We start from the raw sequence: 27,311 nt of genomic DNA, 5'->3' as shown, positions 1-27,311 counted from the left end.
ATAATTTTTTTTGATGTTGTCTTATCGCTATGGTACATTTAACGATTTACTTTAATTATGAGATAATTTGGTAATGATTATTGTTTCTTAGGCGATATTTACATATAGTTTGTTATTGTTAACAGCTTGGCAATATATGTATATATATATATATATTAAAATATATATATATATATATATTATATATTAAATATATATATATTTTAATATATATATATATATATTAAAATTAGAAATAATTATAAGTTATTTTGATTTTCAACTTTTTAATTAATTTCTTTAACTTTGTTTCTTGAACATTTTAAAATGAATATTTTTTTTATCATAATATGTCCGTTAACATAGCAGTATTTTCTTAGTGGCAGTAATTTGAGAGTTTTAGTAAAAAGCATTTATAAATATTAGACGCAGGATATGTTTTTTGGCAAGTTTTGTATCATCTTTCAAATGGCAGTCAATTAGTACATTATTGATTTTATATTAATTATAAAAATGTATAATTATAAAAAACGTATCTTGCGCAGAAAAATATATTTTAATCAATTATTTTTCTCGCTTGAATGAATTGTTTGCATTTTAAATTTTAATCAAATCATTGATACTCGCAAATATTCATAAAATCTTTTCTCAAGTGTTTTCCATGACATCCATTTGATATAAGCAATTTTTTTTTTCATTTATGAAATTTCTGTTTGCTGGATAAAAATGTAATATTGTTTCAATAAAATCTTAATTTATATAGGTAAATTTTCAAACATAAATTTTCAAAAATTTGCTGTTGTAGATGTCATATATTAATATAGACCGACAATTTTTTGCAAATGTTTAAAATAAATGTATATACATATGATTTAATGTTGAATATTTACATTATAGTATAAATAGTCTGATAAATAAATAAATGCGCATTTTGTTATCTGAAGTTGATTGCCGGGTCTTATTATGTAACTAGTTCCGAAGAAAATTGTGAATAATATATACGTAATGCATCTTGCATTTTCATATTTTCACAAGTATTATCGTTTCTAAAACACCTCAGACTAGTTTTCATATCTTAAACTGTGTCTACACGTAGTTAAGTCTCATTTGCATAATTATTCAATTATTTACAATCGTGACGAAAAGTATATTGGCATTTTATCTATAAAAATCGACAATTAATATATCAAAATAATGAAATAATACTTTAGTAAAATATATATGTGCTTTTCTTATATATATATTCTTATTTTTTTTATTAGATTTTATTAAATTGTATTAGAGTTAAAAAATTAATTTATTAGAGAAAATAAAATTTGTTTATAAAATTAGATCTTATTCAAATGCTTTAAAATTAAAAAATGTTACTTAAATATAATTTATGATACATTTGTTTGTCAATGCCATGTTTACTACGATTGTATTTTCAGTTGCTTTATCGGTCGCATAACAATCATTTGTGAATTATTTGTACCAAGAGTCTGAGCTTTGCAATTTTATTCATGTAGTTAGCAGATACTTTCCATTCTTTGAAGTTTTTTAAGGCTCAAAACATAATATCATTGATAAGTTAATTATAGTGTATAATAATAGATTATTTTTTTATCATTAGACAATGATAATAAGCGACAATAAGTTTGAAGAAAGACACCAATGCAAATCAATGTTGTTTTTTTGTGGACGGAACGTTTCCGTGGTTTTCTTCTTGTCGAAAGCCGACGTTATTGTCCTTAATTGCATCGCGAGTCAAGTAACTCATGTTATCGGAGTGATTACATTCTCAGTGAACTAAACCGTTCAAGTTAGCATATCACTACTTATTATTTATGACTAACTTTTATAAATACTTAAATAGATAACCGAGGAATAAAATAAAAGTAATTAATAATTTAAAATTAAATATTAATAGATTAGATGTGTGGCTTAATTTAATTTATATATTTTATTAATTTTTCAAGGTTTTATTCTCTAATTTTCTTCTTGGATTATTTTAAAAATTGCGTACAATAATAATAAAATTGCGGTTTCAAAAATTTGATGCTTAATAAATTCAATATACATATATATAAACCATGTTTTGATTTAATTTTTTTCTAATGTAAAAAAAATAATCTAGCCATGTTTGCGATTCTAAATGCAAATATATACGTATACAGAAGTTCGACATGTTAGAAATGAATTTTCTCTATATACTTGGCAATGTATCATATAAGGATACATTTTTGTTCCATAGTTTTGTAATACATTTGCGATTTATTTATAGCTAAAACGCATTTTCACATTCTTAAAATCTGTATAAATTAAATTTATACATACATATATCTTTTTGTTTCATTCGCGTGTTAATTTCAGTTTTATAGACTGAGTACTTTACAAAAAGATTACATTAAAAATACGCACATTTCCTTCTATTTATAAATTCTATTATGTTTTTTTTCCATTTACTATTTTATCTTTATTTTTCTCAATCTTGTCAAGTTTCGGATTAATAACGTTGCATTGTTCATACTCGAAATTACGCGCTAGCTTCGTCGATGACAGTGATCATTCTGGTGTTGGCATTAGATGGTACATTCGTGAAACGCCACTTCGATTTAACTTCCTCCTCGTCAGCTGTCAATTGCACGCCGCTAGTCTGACCACAATTAGATTGGCCAGTCTTGGATCGCGCCAAGGACCATCTGCGTCCACGGCGATCCATAATAATCGGCATCTCGGCGATTAAATTATTCTCGAATTCTGAGAGCATGAGATAGTTCTCGACCTTATTACACGAGGTTATACAGTCTCCTATGTAGTCGAGATCCTCTAGTAGATTGTCGGGTAAATCCATATCGGCGATACCTTCCTCCGAAATGCATGTGAGTTCCGGTTTATTCGTTCCTAAGACGTCTATTGCTTCACCTGAAAAACGGCACATGATAAATATATTACGTATAATATTTATAATATAATTGCTATGCAAAATTCTCTTTGCATTTTATAATATACTACGTATATATATATTAAATATAGATTTGGAATATATATACAAGATTTGGAAAGATTTATATTTTATTTTCTAGACTTATTTCCGGTACTCTTTTCACGACTGAGAAATAATACAACCAATAAATCTTGAGTCTCGTCACGCAAATAACAACAAAACCACGGGATGTAAACAATATAATTCGACATTCATTACACTTGCATGCTAAATACTTGCTAGAGAAATACGTAATACTTGCTAGAGAAATTTTGTGACGTATAATAGTATGTTTATATTACAAGGTCGTCTTATCGTCACTCGTGTAACAAGCTTTAAGCAAACAAGTAGTGGAGCAAGTAACTTCGCGTCACATTATTTCTCGAAGTATGATCGTAAGTAATATAATATTAAAGCGATTTTTTATTATTATATATCTATAGATATAAGAATAATTATTAAATAATAAATTGATATATTATAATAAATATTCAGCTAAATTATAATAGTTTATATAAAATATATATATATATATATATATATATATATATATTTATATATCATAATTAAAGTAATAATTCCGTGATAGCGCGATGATTAGAGCTTTAGCTTAATTAAGAGTTGTCATAAATTATATTATGCAATACAATAAAATATGTAGTATCATTTAAAGAGAATTCTTTTCACGTGTCTCTTTTTTATTCATAAAATTGTAAAAATTAGAAAAAAAGATATATATATATATATATATATATATATATGTATTGTACTGGATACACATATGTATACCTTGTACTGGAACAATATCAGCTCCTAGAACAACTGCTGCGGCCGTCGCTCCAGCTGCTCCAGCAGCGGCCACATGAGGTCCTTCATTCTCGGGCTCCTGACTGAATGACGGTTTTCGTCGTTGAGGACAGTTGTCCGAGACGCATGTATGTTTTGTACCATTAACTCTGTGCTTATGCTTGGACAAATTTCTTCTATGCAAATCGATGAAGAAGAGAGTAAAACTGCCAACTAAGACGCATGTCGAGCTGAAGTAATAGCCAGCTTTACCACCGCAGCCCACGTTTATATATCCTATGAAAAATACACGAATCATATTTAAAAGAATTATATTTATAGAGAATTTAATCTATAATACGTTTCCAAATATTTCAAAAACTTCATCTTTAAAAAATTTTGTTTACAAATAAAATGCTTAAGTGATCACAATGAAAGTGTGATAGAATATGTGATAGAATATGTGATAGAATATTTGTGCTCGTTGGAATGCATAAATATCGTTAGCTCTTTTTATTACCCGATATTGGGACTCCAATCGCGATTGGTATCGCTTGAGAACATTGGACGAAACCCCATGTTTTGGCGAAATTCCTCGCCCTCACTCTTTCGTACGTATACATCTTCAGGCTATAATGATAGCCGCCGCAGAAGATACCTACAGGAAAACTAGCGTTTTCTTTACTGCTCATAATATGGTCTCGAAAGTCTTTTATGGCATAGGATAAAGAAAAAAAGGCGAATGAATTTCGCTACTAAATCCCGATTATCTTGTTTCTTTATGGAAAGTTTGGCGGTTTCCGCGCTGAATCATCGATGTTATATAATCTTCGTTTGAAGAAAAATCGGAGCAATGTTTGATCAATTCAGAGAAATTATTACAATTTTATTTATTATATTAAAATCGAAAATATATTCTTCCTACTATCATGTCAAGAATTATCTAACAATTTTTTGTCAACATTCAACATTTTTTATTTTTCTCAAGAATATAAGGTCTTCTTTAAATTAATTTTTTACGAATGGAAGTCTCATTTTACCGTAAATCCATGCAAATATAACATATCCATGGTAATTTCCTTGAACGGCGGTGAGAGCGAGAATACAAAGTCCGCACACAAAGACAGCCGCTTGTGTAAGATATTGGCGGGCTATCCTGCATTCGACGCTCCTATGAACGACTAAAAGGCCGAATGCTACGCAGCCGAGAGTCCAAGCGAGTCCAAGGTAAGCTTGCAGCAAGACAACTGCATCCCCGAGACCTTCTTCCTCGACCTGATGCGCCTACATGAAGAAAAATCATTTATTTTATGCATTTTAAAGCCTAAAATGTACATCGGATATTAATATTTACTTTTTGCGGCTAGATGTTCAAAAATATAATTTAATATCTAAAATTATCTCAAAATTAAATATTATAATATAAATTTTTTTATTTTAAATAGCAATTTCATTATAAATTTGTCGTGTATTACTTTAATTAAAAATATAATTGTTATAGAAGGGTAAAATTTTTACTTAATAATGATAAAATTTTTACTTAAATGATATATAAAAGATAAATTCTGCGCAATTTTAGTGAAATTCTATAGGTATGTATAATTTAATACAATAAGATATATCTATATAAAATACTGTAATCTGTATTAATTTATAAGACATATTTTTTGAAAAATCGCATTTCATGCAATTCATTATCGAATCAAGAATAAACATAAAAAATGGATGCAGTATGTGCTGCGTCAGTTTTTTTAAATTCACTCCTCGTTGTTACCAGATAAAATATCGGTGTATTGATCCCAAACGCCGAAATTCCGGTAGACACCAAGAGAATCCTCACTGTTTTACTCTTCAAAGTGCTAAAATCGAAAAATGGTGGCCTATCATCGGCCTTGTTTTTATCTTTTATTTTACGCTTTTGATTCTTTAAATGTAAAATTGCTCTCCGTTGAGGATGATATAGCGAAGCGCTACGGTAAAAAGTGCCAAGGATGAAAGTGAGAAAAACCACTCCTGTGACAGCCTGAAGGCCGAGTCGCCATCCGATTTTACTGTAATAAAAAAATCTTTGCATATAAAATTTTTTTAGCAATATTGGTGGAATTTTTTTAGTAACATTCCAATTACAAATATTTTGTAAATTTTTATTAATTTTTTTAGTAATATTTCAATTATAAATATTCTGTAAGTTTTTAATAATAATGATGTATAATTATATTTCATATACATTTTCTACTATTCTAATCATATATTCAAAGTCGAAGAATACATAATAATTTAAGAATATTTAATAATTTCGTTTTTATTAATAATAATAGGGGATACTTTAGAAATAATGTTTTATTAATACACGATAGAATTATATGAAGATTAATTTAAAAAATGTAATGAGTTTTGCGTTTTGTTTTTCGTTCGCATATATTATTGAATTTATTAAAACAAGCCTTTGACGTTGTTTTGTTATGATTTAACTTACGTGATCGCCCCTTTTATAAAAGCAGACATGACCGCTATACCCAAGCCGCTTCCTGACACGATGAAAATTTCGACCAATTCTCTCTTCCTCTTGAAATACTGCGCCACCATCAATGTGCTGCAGTCTCGTGTCATTCCAACTCCTATCCCTGCATGGATGAAAAAAAAATCGATGGCTCAAATATTTGTGGCCATCCCTATTTTTCTCGTAGGATCCAATAATAATTTTCGTCGATTATTCTGCATTTTTGAAATTGTTGCTTACGTTCAAATCATAAAATTTCAATGAAAAGAAGAGTTAGAATGGAAAAATTAGTAGAATTAACAATAATATTAGTAACGCCTATAGATGAAAAAAAGATGACATATAATAATAATCATTTGGCAATACAAATGCGATATACATATATATATATTTTTCGTAAATATTAGAGGATATATATTTTTATTTATATTTTATTTATTTATTTTTATATATATATTTTTCATAAATATTAGAGGATATTGCATATATTATCATTAAAATTAAAAATAATCAAAATTAACGATTCAGACGACATCAAGTAGATTTAAAAGAGAGAGATTTTACAGTTGATAGTTTCGGTTATCCAAGAATCTCATTATCTTTACATCCCTCTCGTATTATAGGAATCTGCAGCTGCACTACCGCAGGTAGTTCTCCGGAGTCTCGTTATCATTACGATTTTTACTCACCGACCACGGTGCCGTAACTGAAGAACAATTGGTGAAACTGCGAGGCGAAAGAAGTGAAGAGGCAGCCGAGCGCGGTAACGAGGCCGCCCAAAACTGCCGTGACTCTTGTACTCTTTCTTCGGCAAAACGCTATCGTCACCGGCGACACCAGTAAAGCGACACCCGTCGACATTGCCCCCAGCCACCCTGTAACAGAAAACATCGTGTACAGGTATTGTGCAAATTTTACTTAACTGCTGTCTAGACGACGGCTTCTAGATAGAACTAAACGAGCATGGTTGCGGAAAGAAAGAATAATAACTATAATTATTACGTACAATATATCTGTCTTCATGCCGCCCCCCTAATATTGCAAGATTTTTATTGTTACCAAGGTATAGATATATATTTACACATTTATATATCTACCCGTACGCGCAAACTCGACGGAATTAATTTCGCTGCGGAGAGATATGAACGGAAGTCTCTTCACGGAGTTGTTATTAACTTTTTACGCCAGCGGCGTATTTGTGGATCTATGGTCCCGAAGGAGATACGACTCTCTCGTAAATCGCCCATAATCTGCCCCATATAAATGTCAAATCATGCATAGCAATTTCAAAAGGACTTCGATTTTTGTCACGCGTTATAGATAACAGAATACTAGAACTATACACGTATATATAGCATCCGTTTCTCATTTCGTCTTTTCGTTTTTTCTGGCATATTGTCTTCGATTATGTCTCTACCATTATGTCAACTATCTATTTCACTTCATTCTTTTGCTTGTTTGTTTATTTAAAATCGATACAGATCATCCGTTTGTTTGACGAACGTCGAACGATGTCTGAGGAATGATGAAGTCGCGATTCGTGTCATCATATTTTCCGCCTGGATCTTTGGGAATATGTCAACGGTAAAACGAATTCGCTTTTTGCGGATTATACATCATAACAATAGAATCCAATTTTTCTCCGATGCTTTCCGATCGGAGGATAAACCGCGCGCGATTGGCAATGTAACCACAGCGGGAAATGTTTGCTTATCGCATCGATTCGCTCGCTACTTTCGATATCGTTCACTGTCAATGTTTGAAAACAATGGAACGTATATCTTGGAGTACACATATAACATTTAATACAAATTTTTTTAATGTTAGATATTTAAATTTGTCAACCTTTTCTCTCTTCTTATATACAGGGTGTTAGAAAAGTCTGGAAACGGTCAAATATCTCGATAAGGAAGAGTTTTACTAGAAAGTGTTTCAGACAAGTTATATGGCTTCAAGGGGGACATAACATGGTACCATTGGTTTGACCTTGAAGAGTTATTTGAAGGTTACATGAAGATCACCTTCAATTTCTTAAATGGAATACTATATTTTTTATTGCATATTTTTGTAGCTTATCTTGAGGGCTTTCCAAAACATTATAATTAAGTTAGTTTTCATTAAGTACTTTCCGAGTTATGAGGCTTGAAATCATTTCTTCATTTTACATAAACCGTAAAATATCTTGTAAAATATTCATTTTTCGATTATCTTACCTTAATACTTTTATGTACAAAATAATGAGAGGAATCAATTCGTGTAAAGAAAACACATAGTTGTTTTTAAGAAAAAATATGGAATTATTAATTGCAAATTACATATTTTTTCTTCAAAACAACTATGTGTTTTCTTTACATCAATTGATTCCTCTCATTATTTTGTACGTAAAAGTATTAAGGTAAGATACTCGAAAAATGAATATTTTACAAGATATTTTACGGTTTATGTAAAATTAAGAAATTATTTCAAGCCTCATAACTCGGAAAATACTTAATGAAAACTAACTTAATTATAGTGTTTTGGAAAGCCCTCAAGATAAGTTATAAAAATATGCAATAAAAAATTTAGTGTTCCATTTAAGAAATTGAAGGTGACCTTCATGTGACCTTCAAATAACTCTTCAAGGTCAAACCAATGGTACCATGTTATGTCCCCCTCGAAACCATACAATGTTTGTCTGAAACACTTTCTAGTAAAACTCTTTCTTATCGAGATATTTGACCGTTTCCAGACTTTTCTAACACCCTGTATATTGCCTTCCATGGAATGACATTTTCCTTCTTTCTTTAATTTCATCTACTTCTCATATTATCTCCTTCGTCAGCATGAATTGAATGGGTCACAATTTCTGCCTACATTTCCAGCCGCGGAAATGGATTAAATATCCAGCGACTTTATATATACTTCCTTATAAGACTCGCGATATGTATCGTCTAACACAAGTAAGTTATTGTCATACCCTAGATGCGCGGCAAGTCGGAGCCAATAAGGTTTACACGCTGTCATCCATCGTTTCTTAAATGATTTATGATAGTCGCAGCATCCAAAGAATCTTCAGAAAGCACATCGATGCGCTAAACGCGAATATCCTCTTTCATGCTTCTTCTTTTTTTCTGTTTTATTCTTACCACGATGCGTTTAGCGCCTCTCTCTCTCTATCAGCTATGAAATCTTATCGATAAATCATGTCTGAAGGATAAAGCCAGGGATACCTCTCTCTTGCATCTACTTAACTCCAAAATAACCGGAAGTTCACGCGCAAACAGCGATAGTTTACATCCCCTAATCCATCATACCATATATATCGCATATAGTAATTTTTTTATAAATTAAGGAAAATATATATTTTAAATTATCGATCAATCGAATATATTATATGTAATATGTACGTACAAAAAAAAATACATTTTCTATCGCAGGTCCGCGATCGCTCTCGCTAAAACGCCAATTAATACAACCGTCAGTCTTAGATACCGAGCACTCGATTGCATTAAGACCGTTTTAATTGCGACATCGAGCTATTAAGCGGGCGCGATTAGGTCGCCGTAGGCGGAGAATCGTTTAATTAATTTTCACCGGTCGCATCGATACGCGAGCTCATCAATCGCGAGTGCTCTTTATTGCGGCAGTAAGTAACGGGCCGCCGGTTAAGGAGACAAACGGGCGCCGCGTCGTGCGCGGGAAAAAGCAGTTATTAATCTCACTGTTGCTACAAGGGAGTGCGATGGATATGCGTTAAATGTCGTCAACGACTTATCCGTGTGGAAGCGTCATTTAAGACCGGTGCCTTTCGCAAGATCTCCCTCGGTTTTTTCTCCTTCTGGATACCAATGGGATTCCTGGGAGCCTGCAATCGTCTTGGGATCCCCTCCTACACGCGAGAATAAATATATACGTCCGGATTCGTCTTGGGATACACACAGGCTGTTTCTGTTATTATCGTTTAGGATGTTGACGAGGGAGAAAGAATGTGAAAGTTCAGGAAAAGATTTGTATGCAGGGAGTTATTTCTCAGAATACATTAAGTTGAAATACTTCCCTGATAACATGATAAAGTCCATAAATCTGTAATATCTGTGAAACCCCAATATTAAATTGGTATGTGCGCGTGTGGCAATATTATTTTTATTCTACATTGATTTGCCGATTGTTGAATGAGTAACATTTTGTTTTCACTAACAATTATCAAACACAAGAATCTATTTTTTTTATAAAATTAATATATTCTTTTATAAAATCATACAATTTTTCGTATTAAATATTCGTCTAGCAAGCAGATTTTAATGCATATTTTTTTCATTTTCAATTTGTATGATAATAACGAATTATGGTACACACTTTGTGTGGAATCTGCGAAAAATATATAAGAAATTAAACAATTTCCAGTTTGTGAAGTCCAAGAAAGACGTTTATTTACCATAAACACTCTGCGTTTTGTCACTTTTCGCGTTTTTCCTTGAGCTACTTTTCTCGGTCAGGTTCAGGTTCTTTATCGAGAATCGCGTATCTTCCTCCCACTCGCGAGATAGTCTCCGTCGATGGAATGGGTGAAAACGATAGCGAGAGTGAATTGGCAAGAGCGAGAGCTACCACCAGGGTCAACGACTCGCGGACTAGTCGGGTTTTACATAGCAAGCGTCCTCGCGAAGGACGAGGAAGCTCGATTCGCGAGAATCTCCTCGCTGAGTTCTTTAAGGAGCGAGAGAAACGGCTTAAAGCAGCACAAGTGCGCATTGTTTGTATTTGTCTTTCGATTTTTTATGCAGTTGTACAGATACGAAGAAAAATGTTCTGTTTTACAAAGTTTTGAATTATTACATAATTTTGACAGAAATGTATTTCTATAAAAATTATGTAATTATGTTTAATGTTATATATAATTTAAGGTCAAATAATTAATTGGGTAAATTTTATATGCACGAACTAAGCAGCATCGCATTAAAACAAATAAGTTTATAAAATTCTTTTTTAGAGAAAAATGAATTACTTTGTGGGATGAGAAAATATAATTTTATAAATTATATTTTTGATATATTGTTTTGCTTTCATAAACAATTTTTGAACAAAAGCATCTATTTTTTCACAGGAATAATATTTATATTAAATATTCACATTGTGCAATAAGTAGAAAAATACATGCTTTTTCACTTTTAATTTGATAATAGCGAATTTATATAGAATTTTTATAATTTATATAGATGGAAGTGCTTTATACATATGTACATTTATATCAAATTAACTATTGAAATTAAAATTTTTGCATTAATATTATTCAATATAAAAATTGAAGAATATATGTATATATTTAAGTAAAAGAATAATTATGATAATTATGCGCAAATAAATAGATGTTTAATTTTTTATATAAATATTTCTAAAGGATGAAATTTTTCAAAATAATTAATTTATGTTAATTTAAACTAATTATAGTACTTTTTAAAAATATTTAATTATAAACTGGAGTGACAATAATAAAGAAAATTAAAGACGTAAAACATTAAAGAATACTAGCTAAAATGAAATACGAAATTAGCTTTTAATATATTAATAAAAAACATGTAAATATTTTAAATATATATAAAGATTTAGTACATGTATCTTTTGTCATCAACAAACAGAACAAACCAATTAGAGTGTTTTCCGCTCTTCAAGTGTTTGGGATTCTTGCCAGATAACACGATCCATTCATTTCCGTTTGTCCTTTTCGAATTCCCGCTAAGTCGCTCGAATTAGCTTCTCATAAAATTTCAGGATTTTTTGGGATACGATTGTGTTACAGGATTATCGAAATTTATTTAGACTTAAAAGTAGTAATGCAAATAGCATGCAAGAGTCGTCAAAAATAAATTATAATCTGCAAATTCACTTTCACAATAATAATCCGTTTGCGGTATAATTTGTTACAAATAATAATAATGAAAGAAGCTTGTATAGACTTGAAAGTACTGTCCATATTGTGCTTAGTGTATTGGAAATCATTTGAGAATACATTTTTATGTTTTATTCTTTCCTGATTAAATGTTTGAAGTATATTCTCGACATCTCTCTCTTTTGTAGAAATAATATATATCATTTCATGTATTGGAAAACATAAATTTCAATCTTTATAAAATTGAAACTTTGATAATTCTATAAATTACTCATCATTTTTTCTTTTCTTTATTTTTGTTTGTATTATGTTTTTAATTTATTTTTTTCTCCATCAATAACGAAAAAATAATAATTTAATAAAATGCAAAAGCATATTTTCGTCTAATTGTAAATAATTAGATTGTAAACAATTAGATAAAAATTAGATAAAAATATATAAGTTTTTTCATAAATATTATCTTTCGTGTTTACACGAAGTAGATATTTAATAAGCAAATATAGTTTTCTTCTTTTATACATCGTGCAATTAGTTTAACAAATTATTTTTGATGAAGTCATGTTGGATATTGTTAATAATGTTTGCGCACTTACTACATCACCTACCTACGTTGAGAAGAGTTTGACGATATCGTTTTGTTCCGTCAAGTAATAACCAAGCCCCGGCAGCCCCTTGAATTCCCGTGGTGAGAATCTGTACCATGACACCCGTCACGACGATGATCCAGCCCCAACCATTTTCGGGGTAATAATGTTGTCTTATAGTGCATTGCGCAGCATATCTGACATAAAATTCGAGGATCATGTCAAACCCGATCGCATAATTACATTGGAGACATAGATGATTAGATATCACGATTATAAAGTTTTATAACACGCGTGATGTTTGGTTTAGAAAAATAAAAGCTATCGAAAAATATATAAGATATTAAAAATATTAATTTTTAAACATTGCATCATATAATAAAATATTCTATATTAATAACTAACTAAAGTATTAATCTTTCTTAAAAATAAAAATAATCTGATCTTAATTTATAAATTTGTAGATTAATAAAAACGATAGATTCAACTAAATTTAAAAGAAAAGTTTTAGACAGATCGTTTAATTTATTTTGACACAAAATTGAACAGTATCTTGATCGTTCAGTAGTTTATTGCAATATTTTGTATATTCGAACCTAGGATCAGGATTTGCATTTTCCTCGATTTCTTTCGGCGCTTGAAGGGACACTATTCCCTCACATTCCCCGGAAAAGGAAGGCTCGCCGAGTTCGCCAGAAATCGCGACTCCGCTGTCTTCATAAACGGGACTTTGAACTCGGTTCTTCATTCCGCGATAGAGTGACTATCTTCTTTGATATCGATGATGATACGCGATTTTAATTACCTTTTCCGATATCGATATGATGTATATTCTTGTCAGAGGTTGCCCATTCGCCATGATACGAATTTATATGCCGCTATCGACGTCACTGATCGTACGCGATAATACCATTTATTATGCAGCAATTATGTTCTTTTATAACACACTAAAAATTGAATTAAATGTTGGATTATAGTCGTAATATTTAATATGAAATCAAACTTAAATATTTTAAATTTTCTCTCTAACGAATTGCAGATGAAAATAGTAAGAGGTTGATTTCAAATTGCGATTTGAATTTCGCTTATTTCATTATTCATCTCTATAATGTTGAGGATGTATACAGAGTTAAATGGAAAAAGAAAGTAAACGACTTTTATAATAAATAAATAGTAAAATCAGGTTCTAAAAGAAGAAGGAGAATTACAAGAAAAATTAATAGTTATTATTTTTAAATTAGTTTATAATATAATTTACTATATATATATATAGTAAATTATATTATAGTAAGATCAAATATATATATCTATATATATTTGATCTTACGTTAATACCAAAAAGAAAGAAACAAGATAGCTATAAAGGACGATAAAAACGAAATCAAAATAAGTTAACCGGAACCGTTGAGATAATGTATGTTTCTAGTCGTGAATTTCGTCGTTATAGTTAGCATGTTCGATGGATATATACACGTGTAAGTGCATTATGCTAAAAGCATAATGGCTAGGCAAACAGAATCTGTAAAGAAAACTAGGGATGGGGGGTTGCAGAGTGGTGAGTGAAAGGCGAAATCCGGTATAACTGACTAAGAAATAAAAAAGGAAGGGAAGAATTGAGGAGAAAAGAAGCGAGAAATCTCGGAGCGTATCGTGCTTTTATCACACTTACTAATTCAACAATTGTGTAATTTTAAGAGAAGATAAACGAGCCATGACTTCATTTGGAATAACATATTCATTTATCTCAAATTTAATATGAAATTCGTATTCGAGAAAGTTTGCCGCGTTGTGATAAAAACTTGTCTGGAAATTATTTTTCCGAAATTATATGTTTCGTTTGACTGAAGCTTAAACGGAATGAATTTTAATGAAATGTATTGCATAAAGAAATTTTTACTAAGTATTATTAATTTTGTATATATTAACTAAACATTAAATAGTTTGATTACATTAAATAATGTATATATAAGTTTGAATATAACAATACAAAACTATATAAAGAATATCTTTTTCGTACAAGCGTGTACTTTTTGAAAAAAGAAACATTTTTGTGAATAATTATTTTGTTGTGATATTTTTATTACGCACTTTCAAATTTTTTATATCAATTTTAAATTTAATTTATAATTGAATTAAATAAAGATTTAAGATTGATTTTTGTAAACTAATCATAAGATTAAATTAATTAAAAGATTAATAACTATAAAAAATTAGGCTCTGTGTATTAAAACATAAACTTAAATTTAAAGGCAATAAGAGCTAAACGCGGATGGTAGTGCGTAAGTTCAACGAGAAATAAGTTTTCGTTGAAAGATTAATGATGGGCAGCATGTTATAAAAATTTGAGAGATAGAGATTTTGCTTGACTCTTCTTCTAAATCATTTCTATTACAATCGAAAGAATTCAAAATAATAAAATTTCTCGCCAACATGAATAAAAGATCTCAGCTATAATTTGCATGCCAGTAACGTGGCCATGATAAAAATATAGTTATACAGTTTCAATGTAAAGCGGGTTAATGAACCTACCGCGGAATCTTGCTGAAACAATGATTTCGAAAATATGCGTGACACATAATGATCACTCTTTACTGAAGTTCTGTCGAAACAATGATCTTCCTTCTTGCTTCACTAGTCGATGATAATTACACTATATTCTATCTCAAAATTTCAGTTTGATTGTCACACCTGATCTCAAATTATATTTAATTATCGAACGATGGATGCTTCCGATTTTACTTGTGATTCGATATTGATGATAATGACGATATATTACATCATCTTTTGAATTATGACAAGCAGTATAACGAACGCATTCAGTTTTTCAGAAGCGATAATAATTTATTGGCACGTTTTGCGCGTATATATCGCGTGTTCCGATCGGAAGGGTTGTTGAAACGCCAGATGAAAGGCGCGTTGCTAAACGTCGACTGAGTTCGCCGAGGTGGATCAGAAGAGACGCGCGCTCCGCGAACCGAGCTTGCGTAGAGGAAGCGAGTGGTCCAATTCTCTTGTTCTCCTGAGTTCACCACGTGCTTTCGTGGGCGATGGATTTGCGACGGAATCGCGAGGTGAAAACTTGATATAACTTGATATAACTTGGTATAACAATGTTGTTTGTCGACGATTGACGCGATTTTATTATTGTCATATCAATGCATGGAATGTGATAGTTTTATTTAAGTTGAATCGTAAACTCTCTCTTGTGCATGAGAAAATAATAAAATAAAATAAAATTAGTTTGTTAAAATATATATTGGAAGATAAGTAAGTTTCCTCGATCAAATCAGTTGTATACCATTTCTCGAAAAGCATGCAATTACATACAATAGAATTATAATAGAAATATAATAGAAATATAATAAGAGTTTAAAGAACTATAATAGGATCTCAAAGAACTTTTTCGCACGAAGAAGACTCAAGTATGCTAATTTGTCGATCTTTTTACAAAATTTTTGATGAAAATTCTAAAGGAAATCACGATTGAATTATTATTTACAGATTTTAATAAGTTTCAAGAAGTCGATTACGAAAAAGAAATTAAGCGCAATGCGCCAATTCGTTTTTGATACATGTTTTGTACAGTTAAAAATTTTCTTGCAATAAAATTTATTTTGATTTCGAAGTATACTGATAATCGAACAATTAGAGTATCTTATTGATCAATGTCGGCTCATAATATCTTTCTGATACAATCACGATTACATAATAATAGGATTGTTAAATAATCAAATGATTTGATTTCTTGTCATTTTTGTGAATTATATAGTATTAACCATATTTACCAGTATTAACCAATATTAACTATAAGTCGCACGCCGATTACAAATCGGGATACATTAAATCGATATATATATTGATTTGCTCACTTTGAAATTGTTGGTCATTCACTTAATAAAAATCATCGAATTGTTTAAAATTTTATTCTGTCGTCTTATTTGCGAAAATGTTACACTATAAATTATTTCATGCAACCTGAATTGGTTGCTCGATAACAGTAACATTTAATAAATGATTTTTAATATGTATATATCTCATTTGCCATTTAATGTTTCTATATTATTAAAATGTTTATTAAAAATTATTAAAAATAATTTTTTTTTAAATATTTGTATATGTATCTTATATTATTATAGCTAGTAAAGAATATAACTTAATATTATAATAACAATATTATAATAACAATATATTTCAATGATACATTTTTTGATAAATTCAAAGTCAATTTTTTAACTTTGTATTTATTTTCAATTATATCATTTTATATTATAGATGTCTCAATATTTTTTTATAAAAAATAAATTTATTTCATAAAAAGATATCGAGAATATATTATATTCAAAAGCTTTAAAATTTAATGTTGACATTTCATTCTTCAGAAAATTCAAATTGCGAAATATAAAAGAATAAGTTAAATTTTAAGAAATTTCTCTCTCTCTTTCTGTATATCTATAAAATATTCTTATCTGCATTATTGTGATATATGGAAAATGATGAGACAGGAAAACCGCGAAAAAGTGTTTCGAATGCAATAATTCAAATTCCAACAGCGATAAATCGGTGTTAGAGAGACTATCATCGCAGTGAGGGTCGTAAAATAAATGCGACGTATAGGAAAAAGTTTCGACGGTTTCACGGAGCACCTTTTGTTGCACGCTTGAGTAGGCGTCGATCGTCTGAAAGATCATAACGATTCCTTCCGACATCGTACATCCTACTCCCTACGCTTTTTATAGAATATATAACGTGGAATTGGATTTAACGATTTCTTCATATCACGATAACATAATGGTGATAATTTAATATGTCAGTGTCATCTAGTAATTTTTAATTCCTTAATTTCTATATCACGTGGCAAAGAATTGGCAAATTAAATTAAAAAATAAAAACATTTAAATAAATTTGCTTTAAAAAATTGAAAAAGCTAACAAGAAATATTTTGCGTTATAAATATTCTGACTTTTCTGTGAGATTTCTATTGAGAAAATATTTTTTATTTTTAGAGAGGAGATTATTTCTAGAGATGAAATTCTATATATATATGTGAACGTGGAGAAATAGTTAGAATATATGCGAGACTTTCCTTTGATTAAATTAATTATCATTATATAATTGACTCTATAAAATGCATCTCATCGAGATGACGATTAGATAAGAATAATTATATTTAATCAATAATGTACATTATCAGAGAGATGTGACAGAATAATGGATTTTATTATAACTCTAATATCAACTACATTTTACGCACTTTTGTGCATGATGTTTCAACAAGCTTTTATTAAGTATTGATTAAGTATTGATGTGATATATAGTCGAATATATTTTGAACAAAGTATTATAAATCGAAGCCGTTTCAATCTTCTGCCAAAATGAACACGAAGTAAATGAATACACGCTACAAGACGCTCGATATTCTTTTCTTCTGTCGTCGCAACAAAATACATTCAGCGCTAAATAAGAGATTAGAATTGTCGGTCAAAGTGCATAAATATCATGCACACGGGTCTCGTAGATTGTTTTGGATCATTGTATCGTTAAAATCCTCGACAATGATGCCTATTTTTATCACATGGGTCCATGTTGCAGCTGTCGAATCCATTATAAATCTTACGATTAACACGATATTTTGTCATCTTAAACGCATTCTCCCGAAAAGAAGGCTTAATCACATTGATGTATAAAATGTATCTCTTGTTTCGAACATTCTATTTTCGTTTTTTAGTTTCGATGAAATTGAAGTGTGTTAGATTCCCTTATAAATCTGAATGCCCTAGATAACGGTGGATAACATTGGGATTTTATTGTGTGTAAAAGACAAGATTGTTTGTGCATGTGAATTATTGACTTCTCTTCTATAAGCGGATGTTTGAGATCTGAATTCGAAATTTTATCGCATACAGAATATGTAAAAAGTTTGATTAATATCATCTAAATTATCGATCGCAGAACAAATTAAACGCTGTCATTTCTGTATCAAATCTTGAATATACTCATTAAATCATGAGATGCAGTAGCATTGCTATACCAAGCATAAAAAAGGTAAAACTTCAAAACTATTTCTTAATATAAATATATAATGTAATTATTTTAGTAAATTTTATGCTTTCAAATTTACGTTCAAAGAAATATTCAAAAAAGGATATCCAAAAATTAAATATTTTTTAAAGCGAGATGCAAATCGATATCTTGAATAGTCAAAAATTAGAAAAATTAAATTTAAATATAATAATAATAATACAGAATGTCGCATGTGACTGTGCATTAGGGTACTATATTTAGATAATGAAGCAAACTGGGCGAAGGGTAATAATCCATTAAACTCTTTTCCTTGCACGTATTCAGAGTATTATTGTTATTCTACGCAGCTAAATTATAGGGGTGATGGCGACGAAAGATGGGAAGGGATTGAGTTACCAAAAATCGCTGTTTCTCGTGATTAATAACTCTTAGTCTCTAAATGGTAGTTTGCCTTATCTTATTCTCTTCCAATTCGCTAACCAATCTCATCAAAATGAGACAGTAACATTAATAGGCTTCATAATCGTGGATGAAACAATTCGTTTCTGTGAGTGGTCATAGTAATAATATAAAAAAATCTCAATGTCAAGGTTCTTGAAGAGAATAAGTAGAGATGAAGTAGAATAAATCGTAGAATGCCATGATATCTAAGCCATGATAATCCGCGTTTAACTTCTTGGAGCAAAAGTTCTAGGATTTTCGTAAATTGCGATTGTTTCTGATTATAAACTAAAAAATTATATACATATATTAACAATACAAGATTCCATCTGAGAAAACTAAATGCAAAAATTATAAAGCTGGAATCAGAAACATTTATTTTTTTCTATATGTTGCTAATAATTATTATAAAAATTATTAATTAGTAATTAATATAAAAGTACTTTCATAAAGAAAGAATATGAAGCGTAATTAATTTTATAATTACATATAAAGTTGACAAAATATAGGATTTTATGCTAGTCTTTTTTTCGCAAATACATGAAATACACATATGTGATTTTAAATTTAAATATATAAATTCCATCAAACGTTTGATATGACTTTTAAACAAATAATATTTTATATTCTTTTATATGTAAATTATTGATTAGAGAAGAATAATATAATATTCATCGATATATTTTATTATGTATATTATATATATTCTTATTATATTTTCTTATTATATATTAGTTCTGTTTTATATTCAACGGAAAATTGAAAGTAAAAATCAAGCAAACTGGAGGTATATTTGTCGCAAAATCTACAAATTAATTAGAAATGAACACACAAAGAAGAAAGAAAAGATTGCGAATGTAATTCGGCGGTCGTAATTCTCGAGAGAAGGAACATAAGTCACTCAGTTAGATTGCCGAGTCGTTAAGCACTTCTCTCCATTGCGTGAAGAGAAGGAGATAGTAGAAGCAGATTTCGAGGTTTCGTCGTCTGCTTGCCAAACTCTTCGTTCTCGATCAACCTGTCTAATGAACCAGAACGTCGATACGACTCATTGACGCGTGATGTATTTGGCTAAAAGAATGGCTTATAGAGTCTTTGAGAGCTGTAGTTGTGTTTATAAGTAATCACGAGAACATTTAAAATCATCTTAGAAAACTCTTTTCATAAATTTAAGATTGTCTATATTTTTAATTTATTTATTTTAACTAAATTTTGAACATGTGTGTGTGTGTGTGTGTGTGTGTGTGTGTGTGTGTGTGTGTGTGGTGTGTATAATGTACACATATATGACACTGATATTAATGCTACGAAGGGATGAAATAAGCATCCCTTTCAGAGCCACAATAGCTCCTATGAAATATTTGACTATGTCTATGTGTTTGTCTAATTTTTTATTAATCTATGAGTAACCCTCATTCACATTGATTGCAGGATAGAGAATTGCAGATTATTTATTATAATGAATATAAATAGTTGACAAATTGATAAGTCATATTTGAGTTATTAAAATAAGTCTAAATGATAATTAATCAATGAACACACACACACACACACACATAACAGATTTTGAGAGCTAGATTGAAAGTATCAATCAAATACTGTGACAGTTCATTAACTTGAAATTGATGTTTTTTAAGAATTTATCTTTGTGTTTAAACCACACAAAATTTTCAGATAAATTCCATAAAGTTGAAATCATCATTTGAAAGGTAAAATTTTATTTGTTCGCTTTTTTTAAGATTAATTCTTAAAAATATTTTATTTTTTACTCATTTTTACGTATTTATAAATCACTGAAAATGCAAGAAATACATATGTTCTATTTGTTAGGGTTAAGGAAAAATATTCGCAGAGATAAAAGATGTGTTTAATAAATCTGAGGCTTTTTTTATTATATAAAATAAGATACTTAATTTTTTAATTCAATTTTAATCTTGAGAAAAAATCTCAGTCATGCGTTTTTTATTTATAAAAGATGACTGTAAGAAATTATTGTAATAATAATGTCAAAATCATAATGTAATGAGCGCTACCATGCGTAGGTAGATTTTTCTGTTTCATTTATGGTAACCATCGTATAACTATAGTATTCTAGCGAATAGTTGTGAATCACATGACATACAAATCTATGATCGGCAAGGCAGTTTTCCCTCAAGATTTCTTTTGAAACATAGTTATCTAATCCAGATAAACTTGCGTGTATATACATCAATTAAAAATTGATAAAATGGGTATATATAATATGTAGCATGTATTGTGCGTTTTTTAGAAAAGCTATTATTTGTGTGACATATATTAAATTTATAAAGAATGTTTAATACTCTTAATTATAACTCTTAACCATTTTGTTTGTTACAAAGCTAATGTATAAATTATTGCAAAATAATTTTAATGCAATACGTAATCATGTGTGTGTGTAATATAATATTAAATAAACAAGAAATTTGCAATCAATCAATTCCGATCGGAGTTTTTCCTGGTTTTTCGAGCGATATGAAATACGGCAATCTAATTTCACGAAGCTCTAATCGCTTTGAAAAGCGGAAAGCATTGGTGTCGGCGTGATAAGTTTTTGATTTCTGTTGGTGACAGAATGACAGCGAATCTTTATCTCTTTTTGTACGCATATCTTTACATCCGCGAATAATGGAAGGTTTTTCTAGCAAGGTTTTTTCTCCTAGTTCTCTTTTTGAAACAGGCGATGTTTCTGACAGAAGGTTCGGATTTATTTACTTGATGACGAAGGGGATTAGAATCCATTGAGACCCTCGAGAGATACGGTCATCCCTTCGATACAAAAAATCATTATATACCATACCCTCGATATTAATATCAAAATACTTATAGTTTTTCTGATAAAAACGTCAAATATATTGATCGGTTCATAAATTCGTGTTTGCCAAATATCTTATTAAGACTCAATTATGTTTTACAAATTATTATCAAGATATTAATAACTTCTAATTAAAAAAAATTAAGATTTTAATGATAAAAATAAATATTTTAGGCCACGAGAAAACAATCCACAAATAATACTTAACTATTTAATTATAATTATATTTTAAAAACTTGTTATAATAATTCTAATTGTAAAAGGATTTTTAAATTGCATAATTACTATGACACACATATTTATATATTAGAATTATTTATATTGTGTAAATTGATTATATTGTCATTATACTGCTCGGTTTTTCATTTAGACTTATTAACATATAGAAAGGCATCCATTTGTTGTCAGTTTCTTTTTATCGTGATCGACATTGTATAGGATTTGAAAGAATTGCTTCTCATCAGAAATTTAACGCGAGTCATTTCGTTATATGCATAGCTATAAGCATGCATGCAGAGCTCTTTCTGTACCATGACAAGTATTACACAAGGATTGTAATCGACTTGTTGCGTTCATGCTCATCGGATCGATAATTCAAACGTACACTGTGTCTGATCATATTTTATCTTTTTTCTGCCGCGTTTTTTATCAATGCATTGTAAAATATTTTGTATTCCAAATTTTATTTAATTAATTTGTATGATATGATTCATAATTATTATATTTAATTTTTGTAGTAAAAAATTATATATTACACATATTATTACAATTATTATACTAATTATAATTATTATACTTTTTCTATATATCATTTTTTTTTAAATTAATATCAATTACAAACAAAAAATCTGACCGAGTAAATTTGCTTTAAATAGCGTACATCTATATTAAAATTCGCAAGATTTGTAGTTATATTTGCATGCTTCGCGTAATATTTTATATTTTATTTATTTTACTTTTTAATATAATATATTTATTTATTTTACTTTTTAATAAAATTTTTCAATAGTTATAAATGGATATATTTAGTGATACATAATATATTCAAACGTTACGCGTTTGTTTCTAAGAATATGTTCTTAGGAAAGCTTGTGACGAGTTTGATCGAGATAATTGAATTATATCGGAGAATGCAATGAAATAAATGATCAATTTTTTTCTACGAAAACTCGCTTCTTGACTGTCGATAGAAAATTAGATCTTCGTACGTGATTGTAATACATTATAGTGTCGATCGAAATATGAAACGGACAACGTACATTGAATTTAGTAAGTTTTCTCAATTCTGATAATACATTCAAATACATATAATTAATTTAAGAATTAAATCAATTTTTAAAAAATCCACGTTTTGTTTATTAAAACTTATTTACTATTTTTTATTTTTAGCATGATATGGAAAAATACTTTTAAAACATTTATATATATATAATATATTTATTTAAATGATCATGTGATTTATCACGGTAAAAATAACATATTATAATATATTTGGCATCTCCAATGCAATTATTAACAGAAAAATATTTTCAAATTTAGAAAAAATTTAATGTATCATAACGTATCAATTTACTGTACCATTGACATTTTCTTTTTTTGTAATTTTTCGCGTGATATTCGCTTGTAAAAGCTTTAATGACTTTTTACGCATCTGTTTTTTTACTTTCTTTCTCTTCATCTTTATCTCTCCTCTTATCCATAAATAACTTATTTTAAATACACTTTAATATATCTATAAAAAAGACTCATATTCATGCAACATCGATTTACTGACAGATATATTTTTGAGCGACTAATAAATCCTAATTAATTCTGCTAGAAAACAAATCGTTTCCGTGAATAGTGTTATTACAGATTCATTATTAAAACATCTAGACGTGGATATGTAGTTATCAAAAAGATACATAAGAATATGCAAAAAATTAAGATATCAAAAAAATATCTTATCTGTAAATATATAAATTTTCCGCAACAATAGCGAGCAATAATAGTGAACATTAACGAATTAGCACTGGCAATATGCATGAACAGATTAAATTCTTATTAGCCCGCGAAATTTGTAATTAAATTCTGCTTGCAAACTCAATTAGATTGTGTGAAATGGTTTGAATGCGTGAGCGTACAATTAGTTTAAAATCAATTACGTGATAATTGCAGTGATGATCGCAGCCGTCTGTTTAGACGTCGATGTAATTATGGTCTTGCTATAAATAAAAACGAGCTATAAAAAATGTATCTTACTGCACGTACCTTTTCTCTAATAATTCCTGTTGTTAAATTACATTTTAAAAAATTGCTGTAAAATATCTATATTGTTAGCAAAATAGCATTAAATTTCTTAAATGTGTATATTAGAGATACACAATAATATATGAAAAAATAAATTTTATTTAAATAATGATTTTTATTGAGGTATATATTTAGGATACATTTAATAATAGCAAATCAATGAGATAATTAATAATAATAATAATAAGATTAATAAAGAATAAACAAAATTTTCTTTTGCTTTGCGTAAATATGACAAATATCGTCTGATATTTATGACAAATAAATGACGAATTCGTCCCTGACGAATTCGTCTGGGAACAATATTTTTTAGCGAGCAACGTGCAAGTCGTTAAACTCGTTGCAAAGGATTTACGGATGCGGTTTCCGCACGCATTACATGTCTGGTACGCATTTCCAGTAACAAGAATATTTGCGACAGATAGATAGACTGACGGACGTATTTAGAGAAAGAAACAGAGAAAGAAACAGAGAAAGAAAGACAAGAAGTACGAAAGGTCGACGTCTTTTTTACGAGACTCGTCGCGAGTCGCAGTGGACAATTTCGGGCGACGTCCTACGCGAAAAGAGTAAAGCGTTTCTCGATTACAATTGCGGTAACAACGCCCACCGAGAAAACGATCTTTGGAGATAACCGAATCCTTTTAGATGTCGGAGCGGTCTTGCGTTTTCGTATCGAGGATCATATCTCGATTATATTTCGTGTGGTTAATCCGTTCGGCAGAATAAAACTCGTAGTAATTTAAATTATTGTGTTTTGATTTTGAGCAAGTATATAATTTTTAATCATAAGAAACTTTATCAAAAGGCAAATAAATAATTAATATAATTTTAATTATCAATAAATTGCATAAAATAATAATATCAATAAAATAATAAATTAATATAATTTTTATTATCATATTTTTGTAATAAATCATAATAAATAATAAATAATAATCTATAAATAAATTATCATTTTTTTCAATTTGTCAATAATTATTGATTATTGTGTTGGCAGTTATATTCCATGTTGATGAAAATTTTTGTAATGAAATTTTTGTTGTGTGTAAGATATTTTCAACGTAATTTTTAATGTGAGAAGTGACAGAGCGGAATTTTGTTCTTTCTTTATCGTTCTCTTTCTCTCAAGAGAGCCAGACAGAAAGGCGTCTGCGCGACAATAGGCATTTCAAATGGACTTTATCTTGATGAACTTATGCGTCGGCTTCGCGCGTTGAAAGCATTCGCTGCAGGGGGGGAGAGCGAAAAAAAACTTTTTAAGTCCGGTAATTTTTATCGTACTTTTCTCATCTGTGTTGTCTCATGGTTGAACGCAACGGCGTTCCGCCTCGAGATACTTCACTTGTACTCAACATTAACGTGTACGCGCGACAATTCTGCGTCGGCATGACGCATATTTTACATCCCTCGTCGAAAGCGCTGGCTAGGTCAGAAACCAGACGCCGCGAAAAAATGCGAACAGCCTTGGATTTTAATCCAATGGAATTTTAATCTCTGGATTTTTCCTTCTTTTCCAAGCAAATCTAAGGATAAACCCAGGGACGTAACTAGCTTGGATTTAGATAAGTGGAAAACTATTTGCGCTTTCTCAGCAGTGCAATTTCTGGGAAAAGTTTTATACGTTGTATAGTTATCTGTTTTTTTTTTATTATCTCTGTTTATTTCTATTTTATTATTAATGTATAGCAAGTACATCAATATTACTGATCAAAACTAAACACATAAAGTTGGATTCAGACTAACAATAAGAGAATGAGTGCATAGACTCATTAAATATCAACTTAATAACAATAAAAAACATTAATTATTTTTTTAAAAGTTATTTCAATAGTTTAAAAAATTATGAAACTTTTTTGAAACAACTAATATATATATATATATATATATATATATATATATATAGTTTAAATTAGTTATTTTTTTAAACAAAATTAAAATTGAGTAAAAAGATTATTTATATAAAAAACTAATTTTTTTATATGTTATATTTAAATTTCAATCTTTATATATATATATATATATATATATATATATATATATATATATACATATAATCTTTTGAATAAACTAATTTGGAAATAATTCAAAATATGTCGGTCCTTCAAAATAAATAAAAATGTTCCCTGTAGTTTTTTTTAGATCTAGACCGTGCTTTAGATTTATAACTTGCGTGTCACGAAACTCTCATAAGTCTCCAAAGAGATTTTATATCAGACATATGTGTTTGTCCATATCATTTACATATTATTGTTTTATTTTCTATTTCTTTTTTTTATATATGTTTTTTATATATGTTGTATGTGTATTTCACGACAATCATACAATTTGATTGTATTTTTTGTGTATTGGCTTTTTTATATTTTCTTAAAATTTTGATCTTTTCTTTATTTTTTTAATTTTAATATAATTTTTTTAAGGTAAAATAATATTATATAAATTAAGTTGAAAGTATATATAGTATAATTGCAACAAAAATTTTAAAAATCTAGAAAATATTTTTTAATTAAATAAAAAATTGCTAGTTTTTAGCAATATATATATTAATAATAAATATTTAATATAATATAAAAAATAAATTATCAAAGGGGATTTCACCATTAACTTTCATAAAAAGTAAAAAATGTAACTCATGTACATATTTTAATGCATATTATCATAGCAGATTTGCGTAAATGCATGCAAAATAAGCAATAATTATAAACGAGAAGACATGTTGATGAAGGTAGGTCATATAGAAGGCAGGTGACAGGTATGGTTTTTGATGATGATGATGGGATTTTATTGCCCTAGGCCAACGTTTTCGGGAGATGTCCGAAGCAGGTATTTAAGTATGCTAACAAAAAATTGATCTGTCGCTCTCTTGACATATTTTCAAATTTTTTGCTCCCATCTGGATTCGTGAATCTTATCATATATGCCAATTCGTCACCTGTCTGACATTCTCTCTCAGGACCGTATTGAAACTGTTCATTCGTATTTAATTGTATGCTACATCTGCATAATCTGTAACTGACGATAAATGTGCACTTGTTCAAAATTTGTCA

General features: G+C 29.1%; 1 protein-coding gene across 2 annotated transcripts in view; it reads right to left on the bottom strand.

Annotated features, from left to right (window-relative positions):
• The window catches only part of LOC145971457 (uncharacterized), a 64,702-nt gene continuing 37,391 nt past the window's right edge, over positions 1-27,311 (bottom strand). Inside the window, exons 2-8 of one of the 2 annotated variants that reach the window (XM_083099121.1) lie at positions 6,920-7,105; positions 6,207-6,354; positions 5,505-5,781; positions 4,771-5,014; positions 4,251-4,388; positions 3,734-4,027; positions 1-2,883 (exon numbers count right to left, since the gene is read on the bottom strand). In XM_083099121.1, coding sequence (XP_082955247.1) covers positions 2,495-2,883; positions 3,734-4,027; positions 4,251-4,388; positions 4,771-5,014; positions 5,505-5,781; positions 6,207-6,354; positions 6,920-7,105 — 1,676 coding nt within the window. In that variant the 3' untranslated portion in view covers positions 1-2,494. The remainder of the gene's footprint in view (positions 2,884-3,733; positions 4,028-4,250; positions 4,389-4,770; positions 5,015-5,504; positions 5,782-6,206; positions 6,355-6,919; positions 7,106-27,311) is intronic. The other variant, XM_083099120.1, reaches the window with a different exon arrangement.

This window comes from Camponotus vicinus, unplaced genomic scaffold (assembly GCF_025532165.1).
Source record: "Camponotus vicinus isolate PSW18456_S1 unplaced genomic scaffold, iyCamVici1.0 SCAF_5, whole genome shotgun sequence".
NCBI classification, from domain to species: domain Eukaryota; kingdom Metazoa; phylum Arthropoda; class Insecta; order Hymenoptera; family Formicidae; genus Camponotus; species Camponotus vicinus.
This window is presented reverse-complemented; position numbering and strand designations above follow the sequence as displayed.